General features: G+C 43.8%; 1 protein-coding gene across 1 annotated transcript in view; it reads left to right on the plus strand.

Annotated features, from left to right (window-relative positions):
* The first annotated feature begins 686 nt into the window (after positions 1 to 686).
* The window catches only part of THSD4 (thrombospondin type 1 domain containing 4), a 750,309-nt gene continuing 724,301 nt past the window's right edge, over positions 687 to 26,694 (plus strand). Inside the window, 1 exon segment of the mRNA XM_040413864.1 lies at positions 687 to 791. Coding sequence (XP_040269798.1) covers positions 701 to 791 — 91 coding nt within the window. The 5' untranslated portion in view covers positions 687 to 700.

Here is a 26,694-nt window from a genome sequence, read left to right on the forward strand (position 1 = left end):
AATGGAGAGTAATCCGTTCAGGATGCATCCAGTTCAGTCTTTTTTACTGATCAGGCTTTTCAGAAAACCGTAGCATGTTGTATTTTTACCTCCGGCCAAAAATCCGGAACACTTTGACTGAACGCCGGATCCGTCATTTTTCCCATTGACTTGCGTTAATACCGGCGTCGTGTGTTCGTCAAACCGGATCAGGCTTTTGCATGTTAAACCCGAAACGTAAAAAACAAAACGAAACGAAAAAAAAAGTTAAAGTCCATAAATGGCGGATCCAATTTTTTCAATGCATTTTTTCATTGTGAGCAGAATCCTGTGATCAGGATTCAAATGTAATCCGTTTTCACACGTTTTTCCGGATCTGGCGGGCAGTTCCGGCGACGGAATTGCCCGCTGGATTCAAACAACGCTAGTGTGAAAGTACTAGCTCTCCTTGGAAATGATCTAAGCATGAATACATGCACTTTATTTCCTTCTCCTTCTAATGACCTACAAGCTGGTTGTTCAGGTGATGGGTATTGTGGGATTTGTAGTTCTGGAGCAGCTCTGAGCGTTCACCAGGCGTTTCTGCAGGTCGGCCAGCAGGTGGCGGTAGGGCGCACCGTCCCCGGAGTTGACAGTGCAGGTCTCGGTGAGCAGCGCTGGGAGGACGGAGCTGCCTTCTTTCCCACAGCGTGGAGTTGCCAGGGAACTGGAGTGAACCTGCATGTGCTCTGTCCTCCTGCTAGAGTCGGAGAAGTCACTTGTGGAATCTGGGCTGGGACCTGGAGGATCCGGGGGAGCCATCAGCAGCACAGGTGAGATCCGGCAGCAGCATGTTCTGCAGTGGGACTGTTGTGCTGAGGTGAATCAGTGGGCACTGGCACTGTGCATGGGTATGGGGGGCACCTAGGTGGGTGACTATTCAGATTTGTAATGAATTATTTCTGTAAGGCTGTGATGCAGCTCTGCTGTGGAGACATGTAGATGGTATGACTAAAGATGTGACTGCAAGTAAAGTCTTGTTTCTACACCTTAAGGGCTCATGCTCACGACCGTTGCCTGTTTTACAGTCTGCAAATTGCGGATCCCCAAAAAACGGATACCGGCCGTGTGCATTCCGCAGTCCTATCCTTGTCTGTAATGCGGACAAGAATAGGACACAGTTTATCATTTTGTGGACGGCACGGAATGGACGTGCGAATGCGGAGTGAGATTGATGAGCTATAATCAGGATACACCGTTAATATCGGATTAGCGGGGGTCTGACACCGTTCAGCTGGACCTGGCACCATCAATGGACCTGGAGTGACCCAGCAGGAGCTGTTCTTGCTGTGCCAGCGCAGGAGGCTGCAGGGACCAGCCGACCAGTGGGGCATTAATGATCTGCTCACCCAGTTATCCAGAATTCCGGAGTGTGTGGTGGTTCTTAAAGGGGTTTTATTTAAGGATCGTCCTTTTGTTTTCACTGGCGATAAGTAGCCACCAGAGGCGTCTGACAGCGGCTCAGGGCGCCTTCACACGCTGCGGATTTTAGTGTAAAAATTTCTACCACTGAATCATTTCCAATTATTGTAAGGGGGTCGGTTTGGCAGCAAGAACATGGACTACAATGAATAGAACTGACTGTCCTAAGGCCTCATGCACACGACCGTATGTATTTTGCGGTCTGCAAAACACGGATCTGCAAAAAATAAGGATGACATCCATGTGCATTCCGTATTTTGCGGAACGGAACAGCTGGTCCCTAATAGAACAGTCCTATCCTTCTCCGTAATGCGGACAATAATAGGACATGTTCTATTTTTTTGCACAACGGACATACAGAAACACGGAGTAACGTACGTACACGGAGTAACTTCTGTTTTTTTTGCAGGCCTATTGAAATGAATGGCTCTGCATACGGCCCGCAAAAAAAACAAAACGGAACGGACACAGAAAGAAAATACATTCGTGTGCATGAGCTCTAAGGGTGATACTTTTTTCTTAGGTTCGTAAATTGAGCCACTGCGCAGATTTAGAAATCCGCAGCATGTCAATTGTTTCGTCTTTCTTGTGCGGATTTCACTCTTTTTAATGGAAAGGTAAGATCCGCATAAAATCTGCCCAAAAAACGCATAAAAAAACGAACTAAAATGCGGATTTCTGTGCATTTTTTGGTGGTTTTGGAGTGGATTTCATGCAGATTTTCTACACATAAAAGCACACAGAAATCTGCGCTATTTACTGCATTTTGTTATGATGCGGTTTTCCACAGATCTCACCCTTTTTTTTGAAAAGGTTGAAACCTGCATGAAAAAAACCACAGCAACAATTGACATGCTGCAGATTTCAGAATTCACACAGCAGGTCAATTTCCACATCTAAGAAAAAAGCAACGTACGTGAGATTTGTCTAATATCATATACAAACCGCACCTAATCTGCATCATGTGCTGCCACCCTAAGGCCACCTGCACATGTTGCGGAATACGTGCAGTTGTTCAGCGCTGTTTTCTGTGCAGTGTATCACAGTATCGGAAAGTGTGTCAGATTGCACAAATCTCATGTACACTTTGCAATTTTTTTTCCGTGCGGAAATCGACCTGCCGTGCAGATTTAAAAATAAATAGCGTGTCAGTTATATCTGTGGTTTTAGATGTTTCCAGAATTATTTCAAGGGGAATACAAGTAGTTACTAAACTGGACGTCAGGAGAGGGGACAGGTCCTACTTAAAGGGAACCTGTCACCGGGGGATGCGGGGCGGTGCTGGACTCATCTCAGGGACAGGACTCATCTCAGGTTAATTTGCATATGTATCAAATAGTTTTTTTATACACAATAAAAGCACACAGAGCTATGGGGACTGGGTATTGCGGATGTGCTAGCGGCCATCTAGCAGCCCATATCCTCAGCTCTATACACAAAATCCTGGTGACAGGTTCCCTTTAAGGCCACCTGCGCGTGAGTGCGCGTGAAGACACATAAGATCCTCATGAATTTTCATACAGATTTATGTGCGTTTTTCTGCAGCATATCCGTACCAAAATCCTCACTGTCCAATTGCGGTTTTTGGTGCAGATTTAATGCGGCTTTGCCGCAGATCTCATCCTTCCGTTGAAAAGAGTGAAATCTGCACAAAAGAACCGCAAACATAATTGTCATGCTGTGAATTTGGAAATCTGCAATGCAGGTACATTTCCGCACGGAAACAATCCGCAAAGAGTACTTGGGATTTGTGTAATCTCATACAAACTTTGCTGCGGTTTTTACACACGGGAATCTGCATAAAAAAAAAACCTGCATGTATTCTGAAACATGTGCAGTAATGGCTCCGTGCCTCTATGACTTGAATGTGTCCATGATCCGCAATAAACGGACGAAAATCGGACATGTCCTATGATTTGCGGAGCGGAGGCATGGATCAGAAGCCCACGGAAACACCACGGTCTATCTTTTGCCATTTTGTGTGGATTGCGGACTCATTCAAGTCAGTGGGTCCGCATCCACAACATGGAGCGCATATGGGCAGTGCCCGTGCGTTGCAGAGCGCTACTTGTGATCCTCACCACAGGCACGTTTGTGGGCATGAGCCCTAATACAGAGAAGTAAAGCCCTTATGTGCTGCTGTACAGGCTCTGTTGGGTGCTGCATGAAGCAATAATACCTCCCATCTGATGGAGCATGCAGAATAACTGGATAACATTCTCTGTATGAAGGTGGACACATACATAGTCATTACTAAACTGAGTATCAATATGGCCATGGAGGGAAGAGATGCAAATGAGCTCCTCTAATGCCACCAGATGTAAGGCAGCTATCCTATAAGTCAATGTTCAGCTCTTTAACTAAGCCTTGAGACATGACTTGGATATAAAATAAGCCAGCACCTCATCTGCAGACAGCTGTTTCGGGGCGATTGCCCCTCATCAGTGCAGAGCAGAGAGTACTGGCTTAACTGGGTGAGAGGCCTGTGTCCAGGTAAGGGGGGAACTAACTCTCCTTAATATGGCCATGTGCATGACCCATTAAAGGGGTTGTCCAGAATTAGAAAAACATGGCTGCATTATTTCAAAAACAGCCCCACACGTGTCCATGGGTTGTGCCTGGTATTGCAGCTCAGCTACGTGAAGGGGGCTGTAATACCACACACGGCTTGTGGACAGGAGGGAGCTGTTTTTTTCTTTTGAGACAACTCCTGTAATTAAGCAGTCCCTTAATACCTAGCAGTTACAAATTCCTTTATTTAAAAAAAAAAAAACTTTCTTGGAACAGTCCATTTTCTGTCCGTCATTTCACCTTATCTTCACGCCTGATTTACAACAATAGTTGTTGGCAGATTTTGAAAACACATTCTTTCAGGTAAATTAAAATTCGACATATACAGAATCCCAGCAGTAAGGAGACAGCTTTTTAATCTCAGGATTTATCACTCACTGCTCTTGAGCCCTTGAGCAACACAACTCGCCTTTACCTGCATGTGTCAGGAGCTCCAGAGCGCCAGGTAACTGCGGCTCAGGCAAATCAAAGGGAGAAAGAGAATCTGACACTGGGGGAGCTGCTTCACACCCGAGAGGGACAGGACACCCTCTGGATCAGGGTAATCACTCTACGACACGTGGCTTAGTCGTGGTGGCATTTAGCACTGTAGTATTTTAGCACAGCACAGTGATCAGAAAGTACGGCTTTCCATTAAGGCCTCTTGCACACGACCGTATGGCTTTTTCAGTCCGTCAAAAACGGATCCACAAAAAATACAGATGACGTCCGTGTGCATTCCATTTTTTGCGGAACGAAAAACAGCTGGCCCCTGATAGAACAGTACTATCCTTGTCCATTATGCGGACAATAATAGGACATGTTCTAAACCTCTTCAGTCTGCTCTACAGGTCATCCATAGCGAGTAGGTTCCAGGAGGCGGGTTATAAGATAATGTCCAGATGGTACTATGTTCCGACCAGATTGCAGAAAATGTTCCCATCCGCGTCTCCTATTTGCTGGCGCTGTGACTCCGCTATGGGCTCCATGATGCACATTTTCTGGGATTGCCCAAAAATGAGTCCTTTTTGGCAGTTGGTCCATAAGACCTTGTCCTCAATTTTCCGATTTACGATACCACACACCCCTGGTTTCTTCTTACTATTTCTCTCGGATCTGCCAATGAGTGTTCTCCGGAAGTCTTGTCTGTGCTCCCTGGTGATAGCGGCTGGGTCGTGTATACCTGCGAGATGGAAGCTCTCTGCGCCTCCGACAATTAGTTGTTGGATCCAAAAGGTGGAGGAGATCCGGAGAATGGAGGAACTTACCTCACAGCTGCGAGCCAAGCATAAAGCCTTCCTTGATTCATGGGCCCCTTGGTTTTCTTTTCAGGAGTCTCAGGAGTTTCAGAACCTTTTGGCCTGAGCTGCGGATCTTACTCTGTACTCTGTGGGTTTACCCCCTCTCTAGTACCCACCCCCCTTTAGTGTCTATTGTCTGTGTGTATTGTTTCTCTCCTTTTGTTGATATGTGTCTAGTGGTTGCACCTCCTAATCTGTGTGCACTTATGCTGCTTTACTCTCCCTGGTAGCTCTGTTTAAAGGCCAGGATTATGTTTTTACTATTTTAGCCCGATGTGGTCATTGTTCAGTCGAAAGGGTTTCTGCTCTGTCGAGGTTCCTATCATTATACCACAAGTGCCATTAGATATTGTTATGTTGGCTGGCGTATAAGGTGATATCGTTGTTGTGCAATATCTTTGATACACTGGATGTATTGACTTTGCTAATGCATGGTTGGATTTCCGTATTCATTTAAATAAAGAATAAAAAATAAATAAAAAATAAATAAATAATAGGACATGTTCTATCTTTGAACGGAAATACGGAAACGGAAGGCATACGGAGTACCTTCCGTTTTTTTTTCAGATCCATTGAAATGAATGGTTCCGTACACGGTCCGTATACGGAACACAAAAAAATGGAACGTGAACGGAATGGTGGTGGTTTGTAGTAGCCATATTGTAGGTGGAGTGTTTAAGTGGTGCTTTTTTCATTCATTACATAAAGTACAATGAAGTAAAACGAGCTGCCTGTACTTTTACTTGAGAAGCAACCAAAGAAGGTACAATAGTATCGTATATCAGATCTTCTGCAGTCTTCACGTCTTCAAACGTGGCAGAACAATCTGCCAGAAAAGATGCAGGTGCAGATCTTTACACATGGATTTCTGCACAGATGACATCCCCCATTGAGATGAACATAGACATTCTGCTTCAGAAAACTACAACTCCCACCATGCCCTGATAGCTGTAGGTTGTCCAGGCATGATGGAAGTTGTAGTTTCGCATCAGCTGGAGGGCTGCAGGTTGGGCATCCCTGCCATAGAGGAAAACACAGGACAGGGATTGACACTTATCAACACCATAGGATAACATGGGGGAAGTCCTTATGTTGGGATTTTCTGGCGAAATTCATCCCCCCACAAGAATGGTAGAAAGTTGTTCCTTAAGGCCTCATGCACACGGCCGTGGAACACGAGTTTATTAGTGTAGTGCAGCGGTGGCACGAAGCGCGCGGCGTCATAGCAACCAATCTCTCAGCAGGATGCCAGGCCGGGATACCACGGACCACTCACGGCCTAAAGAGGACCCTTCATGGGTTTATATGTTAGAAACTGGTATGCTTACCAGATAGGTCAGTAGTCCATCTGTCTCTAGGCCCCAAATAACTGCTATGGTTTCTACAGATGTAATTACCCCCATGATAGTTCTGCAGGGCCGATCCTCATGCAGGTGCTGTGGCGGCACTAATCGCTAGATGCTGTTTGGCGACTTTCACAATCATCCATAGACCGTATTAGCCAAAACCAGTGGTGACAGAAGAGGTACAAATCTTTCCATTAGGCTTCCTCCACACGCACGTTTTTAATGTTGCGGACCTTTGAAAACTGCAAGCAAATCCTAACTTCTGGCAGGAATAATAGAGGAATGGCACAACATAAAGTCCTAGGAATAGATGCTCATGTCAGGGGAGGTTATAGGTCCACTTTAAACATCCGTACAGCCCGTGATAACTCTGTAGTGTGCCGTGCCTGGCAAGATGGCCCTTGCTACAACCGTATATCGATTTCTGGAATGCAGATATAGAATTGCAGGTATTAATTAATAATGCCATTGATCAACCTGCCGTGCATAGTATTTGTAACTTTCACCTGTCAACCACAGAAAGGAATTTTTTTCTGTTTGTAATTTCAATGATGTAACTTCCCATTCAGTATGTAACGGCCTGTGTAATAAGTCCGATGGATGTGTCGTCTTCTTTGGTGCTCACAGTGTAATAACACCCTTACGAGTTCTCAGCAAAGAGACTATCTAATTCATAAACCCATTTTCTGCACTCACTGTATGTTAATGGGACGTATGCAACACGGAAATTTGAAAGATAAAATATATGTAGTCTGCAATGGGCAAAACCTGCGGTGGGGTTTGGCGCATTGATCTCATGTGATCTAGCACTGACAGTCCTTGTGTGGTCCTTGGACAGCAATAGGAACTTATTTCAGATGAGATCTAGTTATTTGTATAGTGATGGATGTACTGCTGTTATGAATGGTAGGGTCTTATGTCGGCCTTCATTTTTTGCTTCTAGGAATCTGATCCTGTTGAACTCAGAGCCCGTGTGATGCTATTTTAAAGGGGTTTTCCAGTAATAATAATTTTTATCTAGAAGAAGAAGATTTATAGGTACCTGCTCCATGCTGCTCCACTGTCTCCATCGTCTGGTCCCCGTACAGTTTACATCCAGCTGGCAATGGGCATGGTCATATGCATGGCTCCAGCCAATGACTGTCTTCGGGGACATGCCGCTTGTGACCACATCACCACTGAAGCCACTTATTGGCTGGAGCTGTGCACGTGGCCATGCCCGTGGCCAGCCGGATGTAAAGTGTACGAGGGCGGCACGGAGGAGCGGAGCAGCGTGGAGCAGGAAAGTATGAGTCTGTTTTAGGAAGCAGGCTGTGGACACTTGATAAAAAAATAATTATTGCCAGAAAACCCAGTTAAAGGGGTATTCCATGAAGACTTATCACAAAGAAAACCCCTTTAAGATAGTGTCACACAGATACTTATCCTCATGGGATAGGGGATAAGCATCTCATCAGTGGGTGCCAGAACGCTGGGGATCCCGCCAATGAAAAGAACATGGGTTCCCTGTGTTCCCCAATTTGAATGGAGCGGCGTTCACACTTGCACACTTCTGCTACATTCAGCTGTATGGAGACAGCTAAGTGCTTGTGTTTGGATATCTCCCGCGGAGTTGAAAGGAGCATGTGTGTCTGATGTTCCATTAAAATAGGGGGCACAGGCCCTGTTCTTATTATCGGTGGACCCAAGCCAATTAGACATTTGTGGGGATAAATTGTCTTCATGGGACCACCCCTTTAAAGTGGTTTCTCCAGGATTACATAGACGAGAGAATATTATTAACACCCCTACCATCCCATCAGCCATAGTTTGGAAACTTATAAATATGTAAATGTAAAACCTTCATTTGTCAGAGAAAAAGCAGAGTAAACCCTGACAGGACTCCTAGGAGAGATGGTAAGAGTCCTGGTTACCCTGCACACACAGGATGATTGACAGGTGTGACTGTCAGAATTCTCACTGTCTCTCCTAGCAGATTAATACGAAAATAGGTTACAAGGAAATAGCGTAAAGCAACAATAAAGCCCCTCACTAGAGCTTAACTCAGAAATAACTAGAGAACCTATAAAAGGACACTGAGAACTACTAAGCTATAAAAATATTATTTTATTGAGTATATAATTAAAAACATACAAAGAGTGCAGTACAATCCTGGGAGAGTTTATAAGGTACAGCAATAAAATAAGGTAGGTGACCTCAATATAAGCGCCTATAAGTAAAAAGACTACCATATAAGATATATATTGATAGAATATCCACTATTGATGAGAGTGCAAATAGTAGCATCAAATATAAAGTGCAAGTGCATGCTATAATATAAGCTGAGAAAAAGATGGCAACTCTCCAATGTGGGTCTTTAAAGCGAACCTTTCACCTGGATTTCACTTAATAAACTATTACCAGTACCTTATAGATTATCCTCATTCTGTTTCAATGCATTCTTGTCCCGCTTTCCTGGGATGTATATTCATGAAAAAAACGACTTATAAAGTCCTCGTCTCCAGCTCCTGAAGTCACGGTAGAAGTCAAGGGGGTAGCCCTTCTCTCACTCCAGGCTGTAACTCCCCTGCCCTAACCCCTCCTCTAAGCAGTGTAACTGACACCCGGCTCAGTCGCCGGGACCGCGCTTGTACAGGCGGCGCATGCGCCGTCGGCCTCAGTAGCAGCGCGATCCCGTCTATCGCGCGGACTCAAGCGCGATCCTGTAACTGAATCGCGCATGCGCCATCCGTCCCCGATGCCTGCCTGTCTTCTGTTCCTCAGGCGCGTGCGCGCCTGAGGAACAGAAGACAGGCAGGCATCGGGGGCGGACGCCGCATGCGCGATTCAGTTACGGGATTGCGCTGCTACTGAGGCCGACGCGCCGCCTGTACAAGCGCGGTCCCGGCGACTGAGCCGGGTGTCAGTTACACTGCTTAGAGGCGGGGTTAGGGCAGGGGAGTTACAGCCTGGAGTGAGAGAAGGGCTACCCCCTTGACTTCTACCGTGACTTCAGGAGCTGGAGACGAGGACTTTATAAGTCGTTTTTTTCATGAATATACATCCCAGGAAAGCGGGACAAGAATGCATTGAAACAGAATGAGGATAATCTATAAGGTACTGGTAATAGTTTATTAAGTGAAATCCAGGTGAAAGGTTCGCTTTAAGTGTATATATATATATATATATATATATATATATATCTATTCAACCAAATGCAAAATGCCACAAGAAAATACATCAACCAAGTGATTTAGAAGGTAAGGTCACATACAGTGTGTAAAAGGTAATAGATCCACAGGAGGACTGCACAAGCACACCCCGACGCGCGTTTCGATTTGAAACCTTCCTCTGGCGCTTATATTGAGGTCACCTACCTTATTTTATTGCTGTACCTTATAAACTCTCCCAGGATTGTACTGCACTTTTGCATTTGTCTGTCATCTCTTTGTATGTTTTTAATTATATACTCAATAAAATAATATTTTTAGCTTAGTAGTTCTCAGTGTCCTTTTATAGGTTCACTGTCTCTCCTAGCAGTCTTGTCAGGATCTTGGCCTTATTCACACATAAGAATTTGGTCATTAAGTCCCATCAGTGATTGTGAGACAAAAAAACTGGAGTAGAGCGACCAATCAGATTCCACCTTTCACTTTCCGAAGGAGCTCTAAAAAGTGAAAGGTGGACTCTGATTAGTTGCTATGGGAAACTAAGCCAGTTTTCCTTTACACAAGTTTCGAAAAATCTCCTCCATAAATTATATGATAAGTACCTGGGAGGTTCTCCACCTCATTTTTGGTTTTAAAGAGAACCTGTCATCCACTTTATGCGGACCTCATTGAGGGAAGGATAAAATAGTGACAGAAATGCTGATTTCAGCGCTGTGTCACACATGAGCTACAAGTAAGTAGTTGCTGAGAACCTGCATCATAATTATTGCAGCCCAGGCCTTGAAAAGAGTCACATCTACCTGAGAAGAGTCCTGGTTATACATAATCTCCTGCTCTCCCCGCCCATCTGCTGATGATTAGCAGTTCTCTCCTAGAGAGAAAGGGAGAAAACTAGGTAGAAGACTGTCAGTCATCAGCAGGTGGGCAGGAGAGCAGGAGCTCATGAATACCCAGGACTCTTCTCAGGTGGCCGTGACTCTTATCCAGGCCCAGTCTGCAATGATTGTGATGTTGGTTCTCGGCAACCACTTACTTTTAACTTTTAAATGACAGAACGCTGAAATCAACTCACCTGTCTCTACTTTATTCTGCCGTTAGTATGGGCAGCGTAAAGTTGATGACAGGTTCCCTTTAAATGTGTATATGTTTCTATGGCGACGGTGTGAAGTTTAGTAATTAATAAAGTAATATATTTTGTACTAGTTTGTGATGTCTTAAGATCAGCACAAGGAACATGTAACCCAATCTGAATAAGAGGAATGAAACATACAGTGCCTTACATAATTATGCCAAAATATTCCACGCGTCATCTGCTCACATGTTGTCTCACGTTCCTCTGGACAGGCACTATATTTTACCTGGCACATTCCTTTTTATACGAGTCTATCTTTACTTGTGATTTGCTTATTGCTGCAGTTTTCACATGGGCATTTATAGCCACATCAAGGAGATTCACAGCGGTGACCCTTCTTAAAAAACCAATGCTTATCAGGCAGCGCAGCCGTATCTGTTACACCGATGACAGCCTGGGAATGATCTGTAGGCGGCAGACAATGGACATTGTTAGGGTAACTGGAACAGCAGAAAGGCCAAAGATCAACAATTCCTTTGAGGCTTTAGGTTCTAATGAGATACATTGGTTAAAGGGGCAGTTTAGAGTTTTTTTTAGTTTTTTATGTATAATTAGAAAATAACCTATTGTTTAAATTAAGTTTTTATGTTCAACATAAAAAATATATATTTGTATTTGTACCGTATTAGCCAGTAAATATAAGATTAAAAAAGAACTGAGGAATCTCCAATATTTTTTCATCTTATGTTAAACATGGGTGTTAACATTTCTGAGATCTTTCATTTCCATCTCCCTATCTATATTAAAAAACAAATTCTAAAATTGTGCAGTTTTTCGCCACCAGGTCTAAAATATGTAAAGATATCTGTTCTTTTTAAGAGCAGCCACATGGGCCATAGACACAATGGTCAGGAGGGGACCTCATTGACTTCTGTGGGAGAGGTTTCTGGACATGCTCTGTGACCTGTGCAGAGGTCAGGAGGTAGTAGATAAACTGTGATATCACCTATTGGGAATGGTGGATCCAGCGTTATCTGTCTGTGTGATATCTGCCATCGTAATCCTGCCTGTGATGATAGTGAGGTGGCAACAGGAAATCTTGTCCTATTCGAAGACTAATGGCCAGTGTGAAAATTGCATGATTATGTACATTCTTTTTAAATATAAATACTGTTCTGGAATTTTTTTTTTTTTTTTTTAGAAAAGGTTAATATATAAGCACGATTTAAAGAATAGGTAATTTTTTGATGACCTATTCCCTTTAGGGTCCATTCACACGTCCGTAGAATTGGTCCGGATCAACATTGTGGAACAAATCCGGACCCATTAATTCTCTATAGGGCCGGAAGAGATGCGGACAGCACACAGTGTGCTGCCCGCATCCGCATTTCCAGGAGAGCGGCCCCGATCTTTCGGTGTGCGGCTCCAGAAAAAAATAGAACATGTCCTATTCTTGTCCGCAATTGCGGACAAGAATAGGCAGTTCTATGGGGGTGCCGGCCGGGTGTAGTGCGGATCCGCAATACACTACGGACGTGTGAATGGACCCTTAAGGGAAGATAACCTATTATCATTTCAGTGCCACCTCTCCTATCCTCCCTTCCTATCATATAGAACACCATACGGCTGTACACAGATGGCCTACAGTACCCTAATATGAAGCCATCCTGCAGATGGCTATGAGCACGAAGCCTTAGAGGCTACACTGCAACATACAGTAAAATCAGGGTCACGTTACATTGACCGCAGTAAGAACAGCTGCTGATAAAAAGACATTTTTATGTATGAAGGATCAGTTTTATAACTGATCGTTGATATTTTTATTTGATGATATGGTATAGAAATGATGATGTATCTAGCATGACAACTTCAGCACCTCCACATTATGACAAGTGTCAGGTTTATTATGTCACAGAAGAAAGAAAGGCGCAGTGATGGAACTAGTGATACGGTGATCATTCATGTTATATTGTGTTAAAACAGAATATATACTGATTATAATCATTTCTTGATGACTCTGGCCTTTGTCTAATGCTTGACAGGTTTGATGTTGCGTTTATTTCCACGCATAGATCATAACAGAATGTAATGGTTTTTATGGCACGATGCTTAGGAAAGGATCGTACGTCATATGATACTGCACAAGGCCATTAAAGTTTTAAATAAGATGAGTAAAAAGGTTATGTGTTGGATTAACGCAGGTGACGGGATTGTTACATATTAGTTATTGACAGGCAGTAACTGATATTTCCTCAGTGACTGCTGGAATACAAACACGGAGCATTCCCACCTGCCTGCCCTTGAGGATGGGTGTTAGAAAGTGTCACATGTGTCAATATGCTTTATAATGCTGTCAAAGAAAAGTAATCATTTCCTTAATTTGGGGTATTGCACACTGTGAAGATTAATGTTACCTTTAAATCTGGACCTGTAGCTATAGAAGACTTCCTAACAATTTTAACACCATAATTGTTGCTGGAGGCAGGACTATGTGGGGAGACAGCTCAAAGTATAGTATAATGCAGAGGAATTAACACATGAGCTAAAACTATCCATAAATCTCCAGTTATTCTCTCCAATATTCTGGGCTGAATAATTTAATAATATATTTTTGCTGGGTTTGGAGTTCATTTTTTTTTTTGATAGCGAGCTCCTGTATAGATGTAGAGTTCCTGTATAAAATAATGGCTGTATGTGACCACCACTAGGGGGAGCCTACTACAAATACATGTATACAGCATTCCATAATAGGCTGCTGTAAGCTTCTAAGCAAAAAGGTACATTTAATTTTCTCAGTATCATTTTCAGTACCTTTGATAACATTCCATCCCATGTGTCCAAAAGCCAGTCTCAGTTTTTGTGTAGATTTAACGATAAATGAAGTATGTACTATTGAATTTTTTTTTTCTTTATTCTTGACCCAGAATTCCAGCAAACAAACAAGATATCCATTTTATGACACTTGTTCCTGTTCATAACTAGTTTTGCTGTTCTTATTGTTTTACTAGTTTGCATGTTATAAAATATAGCTACACAACCCAACACTATGGTTAATGTGGCTAAACAAGCAATTTTCTTTATTGACCTTAATAAAAAAGCAAAGTTTGAAAACTTAAAGAGAACCTGTCACCGGGATTTTGTGTATTGAGCTGAGGACATGGGTTGCTAGATGGCCGCTAGCACATCCACAATACCCAGTCCCCATAGCTCTGTGTGCTTTTATTGTGTAAAAAAAACTATTTGATACATATGCAAATAAACCTGAGATGAGTCCTGTCCCTGACTCATCTTACGTACAGGACTCATCTCAGGTTAATTTGCATATGTATCAAATCGTTCTTTTTACACAATAAAAGCACACGGAGCTATGGGGACTGGGTATTGCGGATGTACTAGCGGCGATCTAGCAACCCATATCCTCAGCATTATACACAAAATCCCGGTGACAGGTTCCCTTTAAAGGTGTATTGTGGTTTTGTGATAGGTCATCAACATTGGATCCGTTTAGTTCTGTTCACCCTGTCGGATCCGTCCTGCCGCTATTTCACCGTGCCGCCGGACCGCTGCTCCATCCCCATTGACTATAATGAGACGGGGTGGAGCTCCGGCGCAGCACAGCACTGCACCGCGAAAGGCCGCCGGACTAAAACTACGACATGTCCGACTTTTTAGTCCGACGGCCTCTCGCCGTGCACTGCCGTGCTGCGCCGGAGCTCCGCCCCGGTCCCCATTATAGTCAATAGGGACGGAGCGGCGGTCCAGCGGCACGGCGAAATAGTGGCAGGACGGATCCAACAGGGTGAACAGCCTGTCGGATCCGTCCTGCCGCTAGTGTGAATGTAGCCTTAATGATGGTGCTAAGTTCTAACTTTTTAGCTAATAGTCTTACTGAAATTATTACAAACTCAATCCACCCAGATTGTATTCTAGTTTACAGATTCAGGACGGGAGATGCAGTAAAAACATTTGATTGTGTTGGGGATTTCTTTGGAAGGGGATGAGTACATTTGGATTCGGAGACGACATCATCAAATGGATACAAAACCTTTACTTGACACCCAAAGCCAGGATAACAGTTAATGGTACATTGTCAGATGCCTTTGTAATATCCAGAGGAACAAGGCAAGGGAGCCCACTATTGTTTGCTTTGGTATTAGAACATCTTGCAATTATTTTAAGAAATTGTCCAGACTTTAAGGATTTTGTATTTGGAAATTATGAAGAACAAAATTCTCTATATGCTTACAACATTCTTCTTTATGTATCTCATATGGATACATCTGTTCCTGTAATTTTGAAAATTATTGATAGGTTCGGGGACATTTTGGGCTTCAGAATTAATTGGTCAAAATTGGTGTTAATGTCGGTAAGAGAAATGGAATATCCGTTTCAAGACAAGATTATGAGTGTGGTACCAACAGTATATTTTAAATACCTGGATTTTATAGTAACAACCTTTCACTAGTTTAAAGCGAACCTTTCACCTGGATTTCACTTACTAAACTATCAAAAGTACCTTATAGATCATCCTCATTGTGTTAGCACACGGTCTTGTCCCGCTTTTCTGTGATGTATATGCATGAAAAAATCCCTTTTTTAAAGTACTCTTCTCGAGCTCCACAAGTCACGGTAGAAGTCAAGGGGGTAGCGCTTCCCTCACTCCAGGCTGTAACTCCCCTGCCCTAACCCCGCCTCTCTGCAGTCTAACTGACACCCGGCTCAGTCGCCGGGACCGCGCTTGTACAGGCGGCGCATGCGCTGTCGGACTCAAGCGCGGTCCTGTAACTGAATCGCGCGTGAGGAAGAGAAGACAGGCAGGCATCGGGGACGGCGCATGCGCGATTCAGTTACAGGATCGCGCTTGAGTCCGACAGCGCATGTGCCGCCTGTACAAGCGCGGTCCTGGCGACTGAGCCGGGTGTCAATTAGACTGCATAGAGGCGGGGTTAGGGCAGGGAAGTTACAGCCTGGAGTGAGGGAAGCGCTACCCCCTTGACTTCTACCGTGACTTGTGGAGCTCGAGAAGAGTACTTTATAAAGCGATTTTTCCATGCATATACATGACAGAAAAGCGGGACAAGACCGTGTGCTAACACAATGAGGATGATCTATAAGGTACTTTTGATAGTTTAGTAAGTGAAATCCAGGTGAAAGGTTTGCATTAAAAACTAACTATATCAGTGGGCAGAGCGGCGCCCAGGGGTCCCCCTGCACTTACTAGTATGTCTGGGCGCCGCTCCGTTCTCCCGGTATAGGCTCCTGTGTCTGCCGTTCCCTCTGTTGTACTGGGCGGAGTTTTTGTATTAGGGTTGTCCCTTGCTGCAGCGCTGGCCAATCGTAGCGCACAGCTCATAGCCTGGGAGTCCCAAACGGAGCGGCGCCCAGACATACTAGTAAGTGCAGGGGGACCCCTGGGCGCCACTCTGCCCACTGATATAGTTAGTTTTTAGTTTTTAAACTAGTGAAAGGTCCTCTTTAAGTACTACCCCATTAATCCAGAATTTAAAGGAAAAAAAATGGCATTGAATATAGTGGACAGATTAGCATTGACTGATATTTACCCCAAATTCTTTACATAGTAACAAATTGTCCAATCTGGCTATGTGACAACTAGAGTTGAGCGAATTTCATATTTTGAAATTCGTTCACGCTTCGTTTACTGGTATAAGCTGAATTGCGTTATGGATTCCGTTACCACGGACCATAACGCAATTCTATGACGGAATACATAACGGAATGCCTTTAGAGGCATTCCGTTATTCATTCCGTCATAATAGAAGTCTATTGGCTGCAAAACGGATCTATCCCATTTCCGGTTCCGTAATGCATTCTGTCAAAAAATTGCGTTATGGTCCGTGGTAACGGAATCCATAACGCAACTCACCGTTTACCAGAATACGAAGCGTGAACGAATTTCATAAGCAGAAAATCGCTCATCTCTAGTGACAACCACTTTAGCAGTATTAATAAGATATTTAGAGAGTTTATAGGGAAGAGAAAGCCACCTTAGGGTACTTTCACACTAGCGTTTTTCTTTTCCGGCACTGAGTTCCGTCAAAAGGGCTTAATACCGGAAAAGAACTGATCAGTTTTATCCTAATGCATTCTGAATTGAGAATAATCTGTCCAGGATGCATCAGGATGTCTTCAGTTCAGTCATTTTGACTGATCAGGCAAAAGAGAAAACCATAGCATGGTTTTATCTCCGGCGAAAAAAACTGAAGACTTGCCTGAATGCTGAATCCGGCATTTTTTTTCCATAGGAATGTATTAGTGCCAGATCCGGCATTCAAAATACTGGAATGCCGGATCCATGACTGCGCAGACCGAAAAAAAGGTGAAAAAAATAAATGCCGGATCCGTTTTGCCGGATGACACCGGAAAGACGGATCCGGCATTTCAATGAATTTTTTTGACTGATCAGGCATTTTTAAGACTGATCAGGATCCTGATCAGTCTTACTAATGCCATCAGTTGTCAGGCAGTTGTCAGGCAGTTCCGGCGAAGGAACTGCTTGCCGGATCACTCTGCCGCAAGTGTGAAAGTAGCCTTATCTTGTAGTAAAGAAACTACTGGTATTTAATAAGATATAAGACAGTGGTCTTTCAGTTCTACATATTAAATTGAAATATTTTTTTATGCTAACATCCTATATAGGAGAGTATTCCATACTCTAGAATCTGGAGTATTATGAAAACTAACTAAATTAACTAATTAACAAAGTTTGGGTAAACTTAAAACAGATATAAAAAATTAGGTCTTGTTCTGGATCTGGATTTTTGGGTACCTAAGGGGGTGGTAGAGCTCTGTCATATACTGTAAAATGGATAATTCTTTAGAATTTGGACATATCAAAGGTTTCTTTCATTATTTTCAATTGAGAACTATATAGCATGTGATTAGAAAAATGTAGACATTGACCGTATAGAGTTTTACCTGCTTGGATTAATTCTAGAAGCAGACGCGTATCTATGTTTGTCTTTTACAATATTCTTTTACAACTTGATACTAAGCCTCTATAATATAATTACTAAATCACAAAAATGTATTAGGGATGTGAGAAAAATGTCACTACCATATTGGAGATAGATTTATGCTAGCATACCAAAATATCACTAAACAATAGCTACTGAATTATTCAGTTCATGTTTATTACTTTATTATTCTGTAAGTTTTTGTCACAAGCAGACAGCTGAGAGGCTCTGACAGGAGCCGTTCAGATCCTCCCCCTTGAGTTTCTTTGTTTTGGTTTCTGTTCCTCACCTCGTTAGGCTATCTCAGCTGTCATGCATTCAGACTCATTACCTCCCTTTATATTCTCCCCCATAAGGTAGTTGGGTGTGGCTGATACTACTTCCTGGAATGAGTGTGCATGCTGACTTCAGCTCCCAGTTCTCAGTCGTCTTCAGATAAGTGCTGTTTTGTATTTATTATTTTCTGTTGTCTGGATCCAGGGGACCCTGACTCCCTCCGTGTCTGTGTAGGGAGCCGGTGGTCGTGTCCCCTCACTATTGTAGGGCCTTCAGGTTAAGATAGCCGAGGTACGTGGATATGCGCCCATTCACCTTTAGAGTGGTCGCATAGGCTGAGCATTAAGGGAGAGCGGCAGGTCGATTGCAGGGGTCTCCCTTTATGTTCTTTAGTTGTGGATCCAGTGAGTCATCATTTGTTATTTGTATCATCTTGTTTCCTGTACACCATCCGTGACATTATCAGCCACCAAAACCGTCTCAAGCATGGATCCGGTTTCACTTTTGGCTGAACGCTTCCAGGGTCTTTCATTGGAGGTAGCTGATCTCCGTAAGACTTTTTCTCAGTTTCAAGTGACCGGTTCAGCTTGCGTTCATGGAGTTTGTGCTGAGCCTAAGATTTCGCTCCCGGATACGTTTTCCGGGGGTAGTGAGAATTTTGTACGTTTTAGAGAGGCTTGCAAACTCCATTTTCGCCTTCTTCCCCATTCTTCCGGTGATGAAGAACGGAGGGTGGGGATCATTATATCGCTGCTCAGGGGTAATGCTCAGTCCTGGGCCTTTTCCCTGCCGGAGGGGGCACAACCCCTCCGTTCAGTGGATGAATTCTTTTTAGCCCTGGGTCAGATATATGATGATCCGGATCGTATTGCTCTGGCTGAGTCTAGACTACGTCTGTTATGCCAGGGTAAACAATCCGCAGAGATATACTGCTCAGAATTTCGGAGATGGGCAGCAGATACGGGTTGGAATGATGCTGCACTCCGAAGTCAATTTTGCTATGGTCTTTCTGAGGGATTGAAAGATGCATTTGCCTTTCATGAAAGACCTACCTCCTTGAATTCTGCTATGTCTCAGGCTGTTCGTATTGACAGGCGTCTTAGAGAAAGAGGAGAGATTTCTCCTTCTTGTCATGCTCAGTCCCGGGACAGTGCACCGGTGTCATTCTGTGCACAGGGGTCTCAGTCGCTGTCAGCCCCTTCTGAGCAGGAGCCCATGCAGCTGGGGTTGATTGCCTCTGACAATAGAGGATTCAGCCCGCAGGGGAGTGTTTGCTTTTGTTGTGGAGGTATAAATCATCTGGCAAATGTTTGTCCCTCTAGGAGATTCAGGCAGTTTTCTGGGAGTAATAAAGAGACAAAAAGGAGGAAATCTTTTAAGCATATTCCGTCTGTTACTATTGGCAGGGTTGAGGCGGAAATTGAAGAATTGTCTTTTGCTTGTAGTTCCCGTTTTGTCCTGCCTGCTAGGGTGGCGCTAGAGAGCAAGAGCATTTTTTGTGAGATTTTTGTGGATAGTGGAGCAGCTGTCAACCTCATTGATAACCAATTTGCAATAACTCATGGTTTCCAGGTTTGCACTTTGCGAAAAAATATTCCTGTTTTTTCTATTGATTCAGCTCCACTTTCTCAGAAATCATTAAAGGGCATAGTTCACAATATCCGTTTAATTGTGAATGATACTCATGTTGAGGATGTGTCATGTTTCGTCCTTAGCGGTTTGCCTACTCCTCTAGTGTTGGGGCTACCCTGGCTCTCTAAACATAACCCCACCATTGATTGGCCAGCGAGGCAAATAAATGGTTGGAGTGACTTTTGCAGAGAGAATTGCCTCATAACATCTATTTCTGAGGTTTCTACTAAAACTGTACCACCTTTCCTCTCTGAATTTTTGGATGTTTTCTCTGAGAGTGGAGTTCAGGATTTGCCTCCGCACAGGGAGTATGATTGCCCTATTGATCTCATCCCAGGTGCCAAGCTGCCTAAATCTCGTTTATACAATCTTTCCCAACCTGAGAGGGTCGCAATGCGTGCTTATATCTCTGAGAGTCTGAGAAAAGGACACATACGACCCTCAAAGTCACCTGTTGCCGCTGGTTTTTTCTTTGTTAAGAAAAAAGATGGTTCTTTAAGACCTTGTCTGGATTTCAGGGAGCTGAACAGTATCACTATTCGTGATCCGTATCCGCTTCCTTTAATCCCAGATTTGTTTAACCAGGTTGTTGGGGCGAAAGTCTTTTCCAAATTAGACCTAAGAGGGGCATACAACCTGGTTAGGGTCAGAGAAGGAGACGAATGGAAGACGGCTTTCAATACCCCTGAGGGCCATTTTGAGAATTTAGTTATGCCTTTTGGTTTGATGAATGCCCCAGCCGTTTTTCAGCATTTCGTCAACAGCATTTTTTATCATTTAATGGGAAAATTTGTATTAGTGTATTTGGATGACATTTTGATTTTTTTCTCCTGATTTCAAAACTCATAAGGAACACTTATGTCAGGTCTTACTCATCCTGCGGGAGAATAAATTATACGCGAAACTGGAAAAATGTGTGTTTGCGGTTCCAGAGATCCAATTTCTGGGGTTTCTTGTCTCCGCTTCTGGTTTTCGCATGGACCCCGAGAAGGTCCGCGCTGTGCTTGAGTGGGAGCTTCCTGAGAATCAGAAGGCGCTGATGCGTTTTTTGGGCTTTGCTAATTATTACAGGAAATTTATTTTGAATTATTCCTCTGTTGTTAAACCACTCACGGATATGACCAGAAAGGGGGTAGATTTTTCTTCCTGGTCGGTAGAGGCGCGTAAGGCCTTTTCTGATATCAAGGAGAGTTTTGCTTCCGCTCCCATCCTAGTACAACCTGATGTTTCCTTACCCTTCATAGTTGAGGTTGATGCTTCTGAGGTGGGGGTGGGGGCGGTCTTGTCTCAGGGTTCCTCTCCTGCCAAATGGCAACCGTGTGCCTTTTTCTCAAAGAAGCTCTCCTCCGCAGAGAGAAATTATGATGTGGGAGATAGGGAATTGTTGGCCATCAAGTTGGCTTTTGAGGAATGGCGCCATTGGCTAGAGGGAGCCAGACACCCTATTACCGTGTTTACTGACCATAAAAATCTGGCCTACTTGGAGTCAGCCAAGCGTCTGAACCCGAGACAGGCCAGATGGTCTTTGTTCTTTTCAAGGTTTAATTTTGTTGTTACGTTCCGCCCTGGGGTTAAGAATGTGAAGGCAGATGCCCTGTCACGTTGTTTCCCGGGAGGTGGGAATTTTGAAGACCCGGGTCCCATTTTAGCTGAAGGTGTGGTGGTCTCTGCTCTTTTTCCTGATTTGGAGGCAGAGGTGCAGGCAGCCCAGTCAGAAGCTCCTGATCTTTGTCCTCCTGGGAGGTTGTTTGTGCCTCTCGCTTTGAGACACAAGATTTTTAAAGAACACCATGATACAGTCCTTGCTGGGCACCCGGGGACAAGAGCCACACTGGATCTCATTGCTCGGAGATTCTGGTGGCCTGCGCTTCGTAAGTCAGTTGAGGGTTTTGTGGCAGCTTGCGAGACTTGCGCTCGTGCCAAGGTCCCTCACTCACGGCCATCAGGTCCTCTCCTTCCTTTGCCCATTCCTTCCCGTCCTTGGACACATCTGTCCATGGACTTCATAACGGACTTGCCTCGTTCCTCGGGGAAGTCTGTGATTCTGGTGGTGGTGGACCGTTTTAGCAAAATGGTGCACTTTATCCCTTTTCCCGGTTTGCCCAATGCTAAGACGCTGGCGCAGGCATTTGTTGACCACATTGTCAAATTGCATGGGATTCCTTCTGACATAGTCTCTGATAGGGGCACGCAGTTTGTTTCCAGATTCTGGAAGGCTTTCTGTTCTCGCTTGGGGGTTCGCTTGTCATTCTCTTCTGCTTTCCATCCGCAGTCGAATGGCCAGACAGAGCGTGTCAATCAGAATCTGGAGACATATCTGCGCTGTTTTGTGGCGGAGAATCAGGAGGATTGGTGTTCGTTTTTGTCCCTTGCTGAGTTTGCTTTAAATAACCGTCGTCAGGAGTCCTCTGATAAGTCACCATTTTTTGGTGCATATGGGTTTCATCCGCAGTTTGGGACTTTCTCTGGAGAGGGCTCTTCTGGTTTGCCTGATGAGGACAGATTCTCCTCGTCTTTGTCATCTATTTGGCAAAATATTCAGGATAATCTAAAGAATATGAGTGAGAGATATAAGCGTGTGGCGGATAAGAGACGTATGCCTGGTCCGGACCTGAATGTTGGTGATTTGGTGTGGCTGTCTACCAAGAATATCAAATTGAAGGTTCCCTCCTGGAAGTTGGGTCCTAGGTTTATTGGGCCTTACAAGATCCTGTCTGTCATCAATCCTGTTGCCTACCGTCTTGATCTTCCTCAGACTTGGAAGATCCATAATGTTTTCCATAAGTCCTTATTGAAACCTTATGTTCAACCTATTGTACCTTCTCCTTTGCCTCCTCCTCCGATTATGGTTGATGGGAATCTTGAATTTCAGGTCTCTAGGATTGTGGATTCTCGTCTTGTCCGTGGTTCCCTCCAGTACCTCGTTCATTGGGAGGGTTATGGTCCTGAGGAGAGGATGTGGCTCCCAGTGACGGACATTAAGGCCTCTCGCCTCATCAGGGCTTTCCATAGGTCCCATCCTGAGAAGGTGGGCCCTGAGTGTCCGGAGTCCACTCCTAGAGGGAGGGGTACTGTCACAAGCAGACAGCTGAGAGGCTCTGACAGGAGCCGTTCAGATCCTCCCCCTTGAGTTTCTTTGTTTTGGTTTCTGTTCCTCACCTCGTTAGGCTATCTCAGCTGTCATGCATTCAGACTCATTACCTCCCTTTATATTCTCCCCCATAAGGTAGTTGGGTGTGGCTGATACTACTTCCTGGAATGAGTGTGCATGCTGACTTCAGCTCCCAGTTCTCAGTCGTCTTCAGATAAGTGCTGTTTTGTATTTATTATTTTCTGTTGTCTGGATCCAGGGGACCCTGACTCCCTCCGTGTCTGTGTAGGGAGCCGGTGGTCGTGTCCCCTCACTATTGTAGGGCCTTCAGGTTAAGATAGCCGAGGTACGTGGATATGCGCCCATTCACCTTTAGAGTGGTCGCATAGGCTGAGCATTAAGGGAGAGCGGCAGGTCGATTGCAGGGGTCTCCCTTTATGTTCTTTAGTTGTGGATCCAGTGAGTCATCATTTGTTATTTGTATCATCTTGTTTCCTGTACACCATCCGTGACAGTTTTCTTCATAAAATTGCCACATGAAAATAGATGCCCTAAATGTCATGGGCCATTGGCAGATTGGTGTTAGGAAAGCTGCCCATGGCCACCACTGCACTGCTGTTCCCTGCGGGTACAGAAGCCCTGCTACCAACCAAACCATGCTGCTGCCTTTATTCAACTACACTACCAGTGTGCAGTCTGGATCTAGTAACCTGCATGTAAGCCTTAGTGACTGCTCTTGCAGTTTTCCTGTTGTTTTGGGGCATTTTCTGTATCTTGAGCTCCCGGTGCCTACACCAGAGACCCTGAATACAGTGGGTGAGCTGCCAACTACAGCCAACTATCCCAGGAGATAGCAGTTTGATTGCTTTCCTGCAGTGAAGGCCAGATCCCCGTACATTGTTTAAAGGGTAAATACCACGGGAGCAGCAGAATAAAGCTCTTAGGTTTAGCCCTATGCCAAACCAGTTAGTTGGCACAGTGGGTACACGCTCGCTGATCTGTAACAAATAGTACAACCTGACTTGGCGATGTCCTAAATTGATTCTGGAAAGAGTTAGTATCTCATTTAGAATTTATTTTTCAAGTGACTATCCCATTTCACCCAAGAACATGGCTGTATGATTTTTAGCAGTTTTATGTAAATTCAAACCAGCAATCCGCAGTGCTGTATTCATGATGAGCCAGGCAATTCCGCACTTCTGGCTTTCCTGTAATGCAACTTCCCTAGGATATTGAGAAAACAATATAAATCGATATATAACTTTTGAATTAAACTTACCTGTGATAAAAGAAAATCATGAGGTACTTATTGACTTGATCCCCTGGTTGAATCAAAACAAGGGAATGATTTATATCTAGACATATTTTTGTTCTCTCTCCTTGGGAGTTAATGGGATGGGAAACTGTTATTTTACTGATATTTTGGGTACTAGAATCAGTTTTTCTGTCATTGTTGAAACATGATTAAATAAAGAGCATGGTGGTTCAATGGTTAGCACTGGTCCCTTGCGGCTCTGGGGTCCTAGGTTGGAATCTGGCCAAGGACAACATCTGCATGGAGTTTGTATGTTCTCCCCGTGTTTGTGTGGGTTCCTCCGGGTACTCTGGTTTCCTCCCAAACTCCAAAGACATACTGATAGGGAAGCAAGCCATTGGTGACAGCAAGTGATGATAATGTCTGTAAAGAGCTGCTGAATATGGCAGCGCTATATAAGTGAGTAAAATAAATAATAAAAACATTTCTACTCCATCCCCTTCTGTGTCCTCCAACTTGGTCAGGAAGAGGTCCCAATATATACCCAGTTCGAAGAAGTATGTAACATACATTTCAAATCTTGGCACATTTGCTAGGGTTTATCCAGTTGAAAGCCCCCTTCTCACATTGTGTGTCCCCTAGAGCTCAGCAAATTATGGCATGTCACTGCAGGAAACACAGGGTATTGCAGGGTGTCCACTGATTTGAATTATTGTTGAGTCATTTGTAGTCAACCAGAACGGAAAATCATGGATGAAACTCAATTCTAGAAGTTGGGTGATTCTATTTAAAGGAATTTTGTCACCATGATCTTATACTATTATCTGCAGTAGTACTGCAGATAAGGAGACCAGATCACTATTTTTTTTTTTAATTTTCTGCTGTCCCCTGTCCTCCCGGTGTCAGTGCTCAAAAACAAAAACAAAAATTTCTCATTGAAAATGTTAGCATACAAGACTTATTTTTCTGCCCCATAGTGTACATTTCCTTCACCATTTTCCAGGTCCTATCACCCACTTTTTATCACGGAACAGGCATAGATGACAACAGAGACAGGAAAGTCAAAAAATCATCTGGAATATAAGTAAGTTCAGGTAAAACCATAGTCTCCAAACGTGATCCGTCATCACTGAAAGGTTATTAACCTATATAAAATATAATAAGCTGTGCAGTGATAATGTAAAATAGCAAAACATCTTCATGGTTCATGATTCATCCTAGGATCTAGTGAGGTTTCATGCTTTCTCTTGCATCTTTCAGGTTTTAAGAAAATCTCTGCCACCTTTTTGGTTTCTGAAAATTCTAGACTTTTTGATCATTGTACTACTTTTTATGGCTACCTGCTTTTTTTTTTACTTTTACATTTTTCCCCAAACATTTCCTACCCTCTATCCAGACCTCACAAGCAATATTTAAGATACAAATTTTATTGATTTGAATATTTTTGTCAGACCCACTACAGTAGTGAAATGAAATGTTTCATCATTCATACTGGACATTTACGGCGTTGGGCTTCTATGAATGGACATATGGCAGATGTAGGAAAATGCTTACATTTGTTAGGAGTCATTCATAGATTTATCGGATGAGCAGCCAGTGAAGGTACTACATGATTTTTTTCTCTATTTTTGTGACATTCTCTAATGGGAATTCAGGGAAACATGTTTAAACATCATTTTTTTTTCTCTGCTGCACTTGAACAACTGTTTTTACCCAGTTTTATGGACGTAAAAATGTGAGCTGACGTTTTAATGCGTTAGCTAAGAGTGCTTTATGACAGCTTTAAAGTGGAATGCCTTGCTCATTTTACAGATGTCCATCAGCTTTCTTCTGTCTGGTGATAAACTGTGTTAAATGGACCGCTTACGTGACTTAACAGTAGGATAACATTACCCAGCAACTAGTGCAGCACATACTATTAAAGGGGTTGACCACTTTTTGGCTACTTTTGACCAATGTGACCAAATCGCCTCCATGTGATGTCTTCTCTATTCAAACACACTGCACCTGCACTAAACTCCCAACAGGACAAGTGCAGATGGCAGGTGCACTGTGTTTGAATGGTGGAGGCATCACATGGAGGTGATTTGCCTGGTCACATGACCCTCCATCAGCAGCCATCTTATGGACAAGACTTCTGTGTGGACAGCACAAAAGACTTTGTAAACAATGGGGCATACATTATGAAATATAAAACATAATGCAGAATTTCAACAAAGACTATATTAGTAAGTGCCATATAATCTTCTCACAAACACATTGGCCAACAGTAGCCAGAAAGTGTCCAACCCCTTTAAAGTGGTTGTCTCATCATAAACAATGGGGGCATATCGCTAGGATATGCCCCTATTGTTTTATAGGTGTGGGTCCCACCGCTGGGACCCACACCTATATCGAGAACAGAGCCCCGCAAGATGGTGGCTGGAGGACTCTGGCCCGGCCACCACCAAGCCGGCTCCCCATAGAAGTGAATGGGAGCGTATCGTGCATGCGCGGCCCCCGCTCCCATTTATTTCTATGGGGCCGACCGAAATATAGAAAATGAATGGAGGGCGGCTGCGAATGCACAGTTCACCCTCCTTTACTTGCGGGGCTCCGTTCTCGATAT

This window comes from Bufo bufo, chromosome 1 (genome assembly GCF_905171765.1).
Source record: "Bufo bufo chromosome 1, aBufBuf1.1, whole genome shotgun sequence".
Classification (NCBI taxonomy): domain Eukaryota; kingdom Metazoa; phylum Chordata; class Amphibia; order Anura; family Bufonidae; genus Bufo; species Bufo bufo.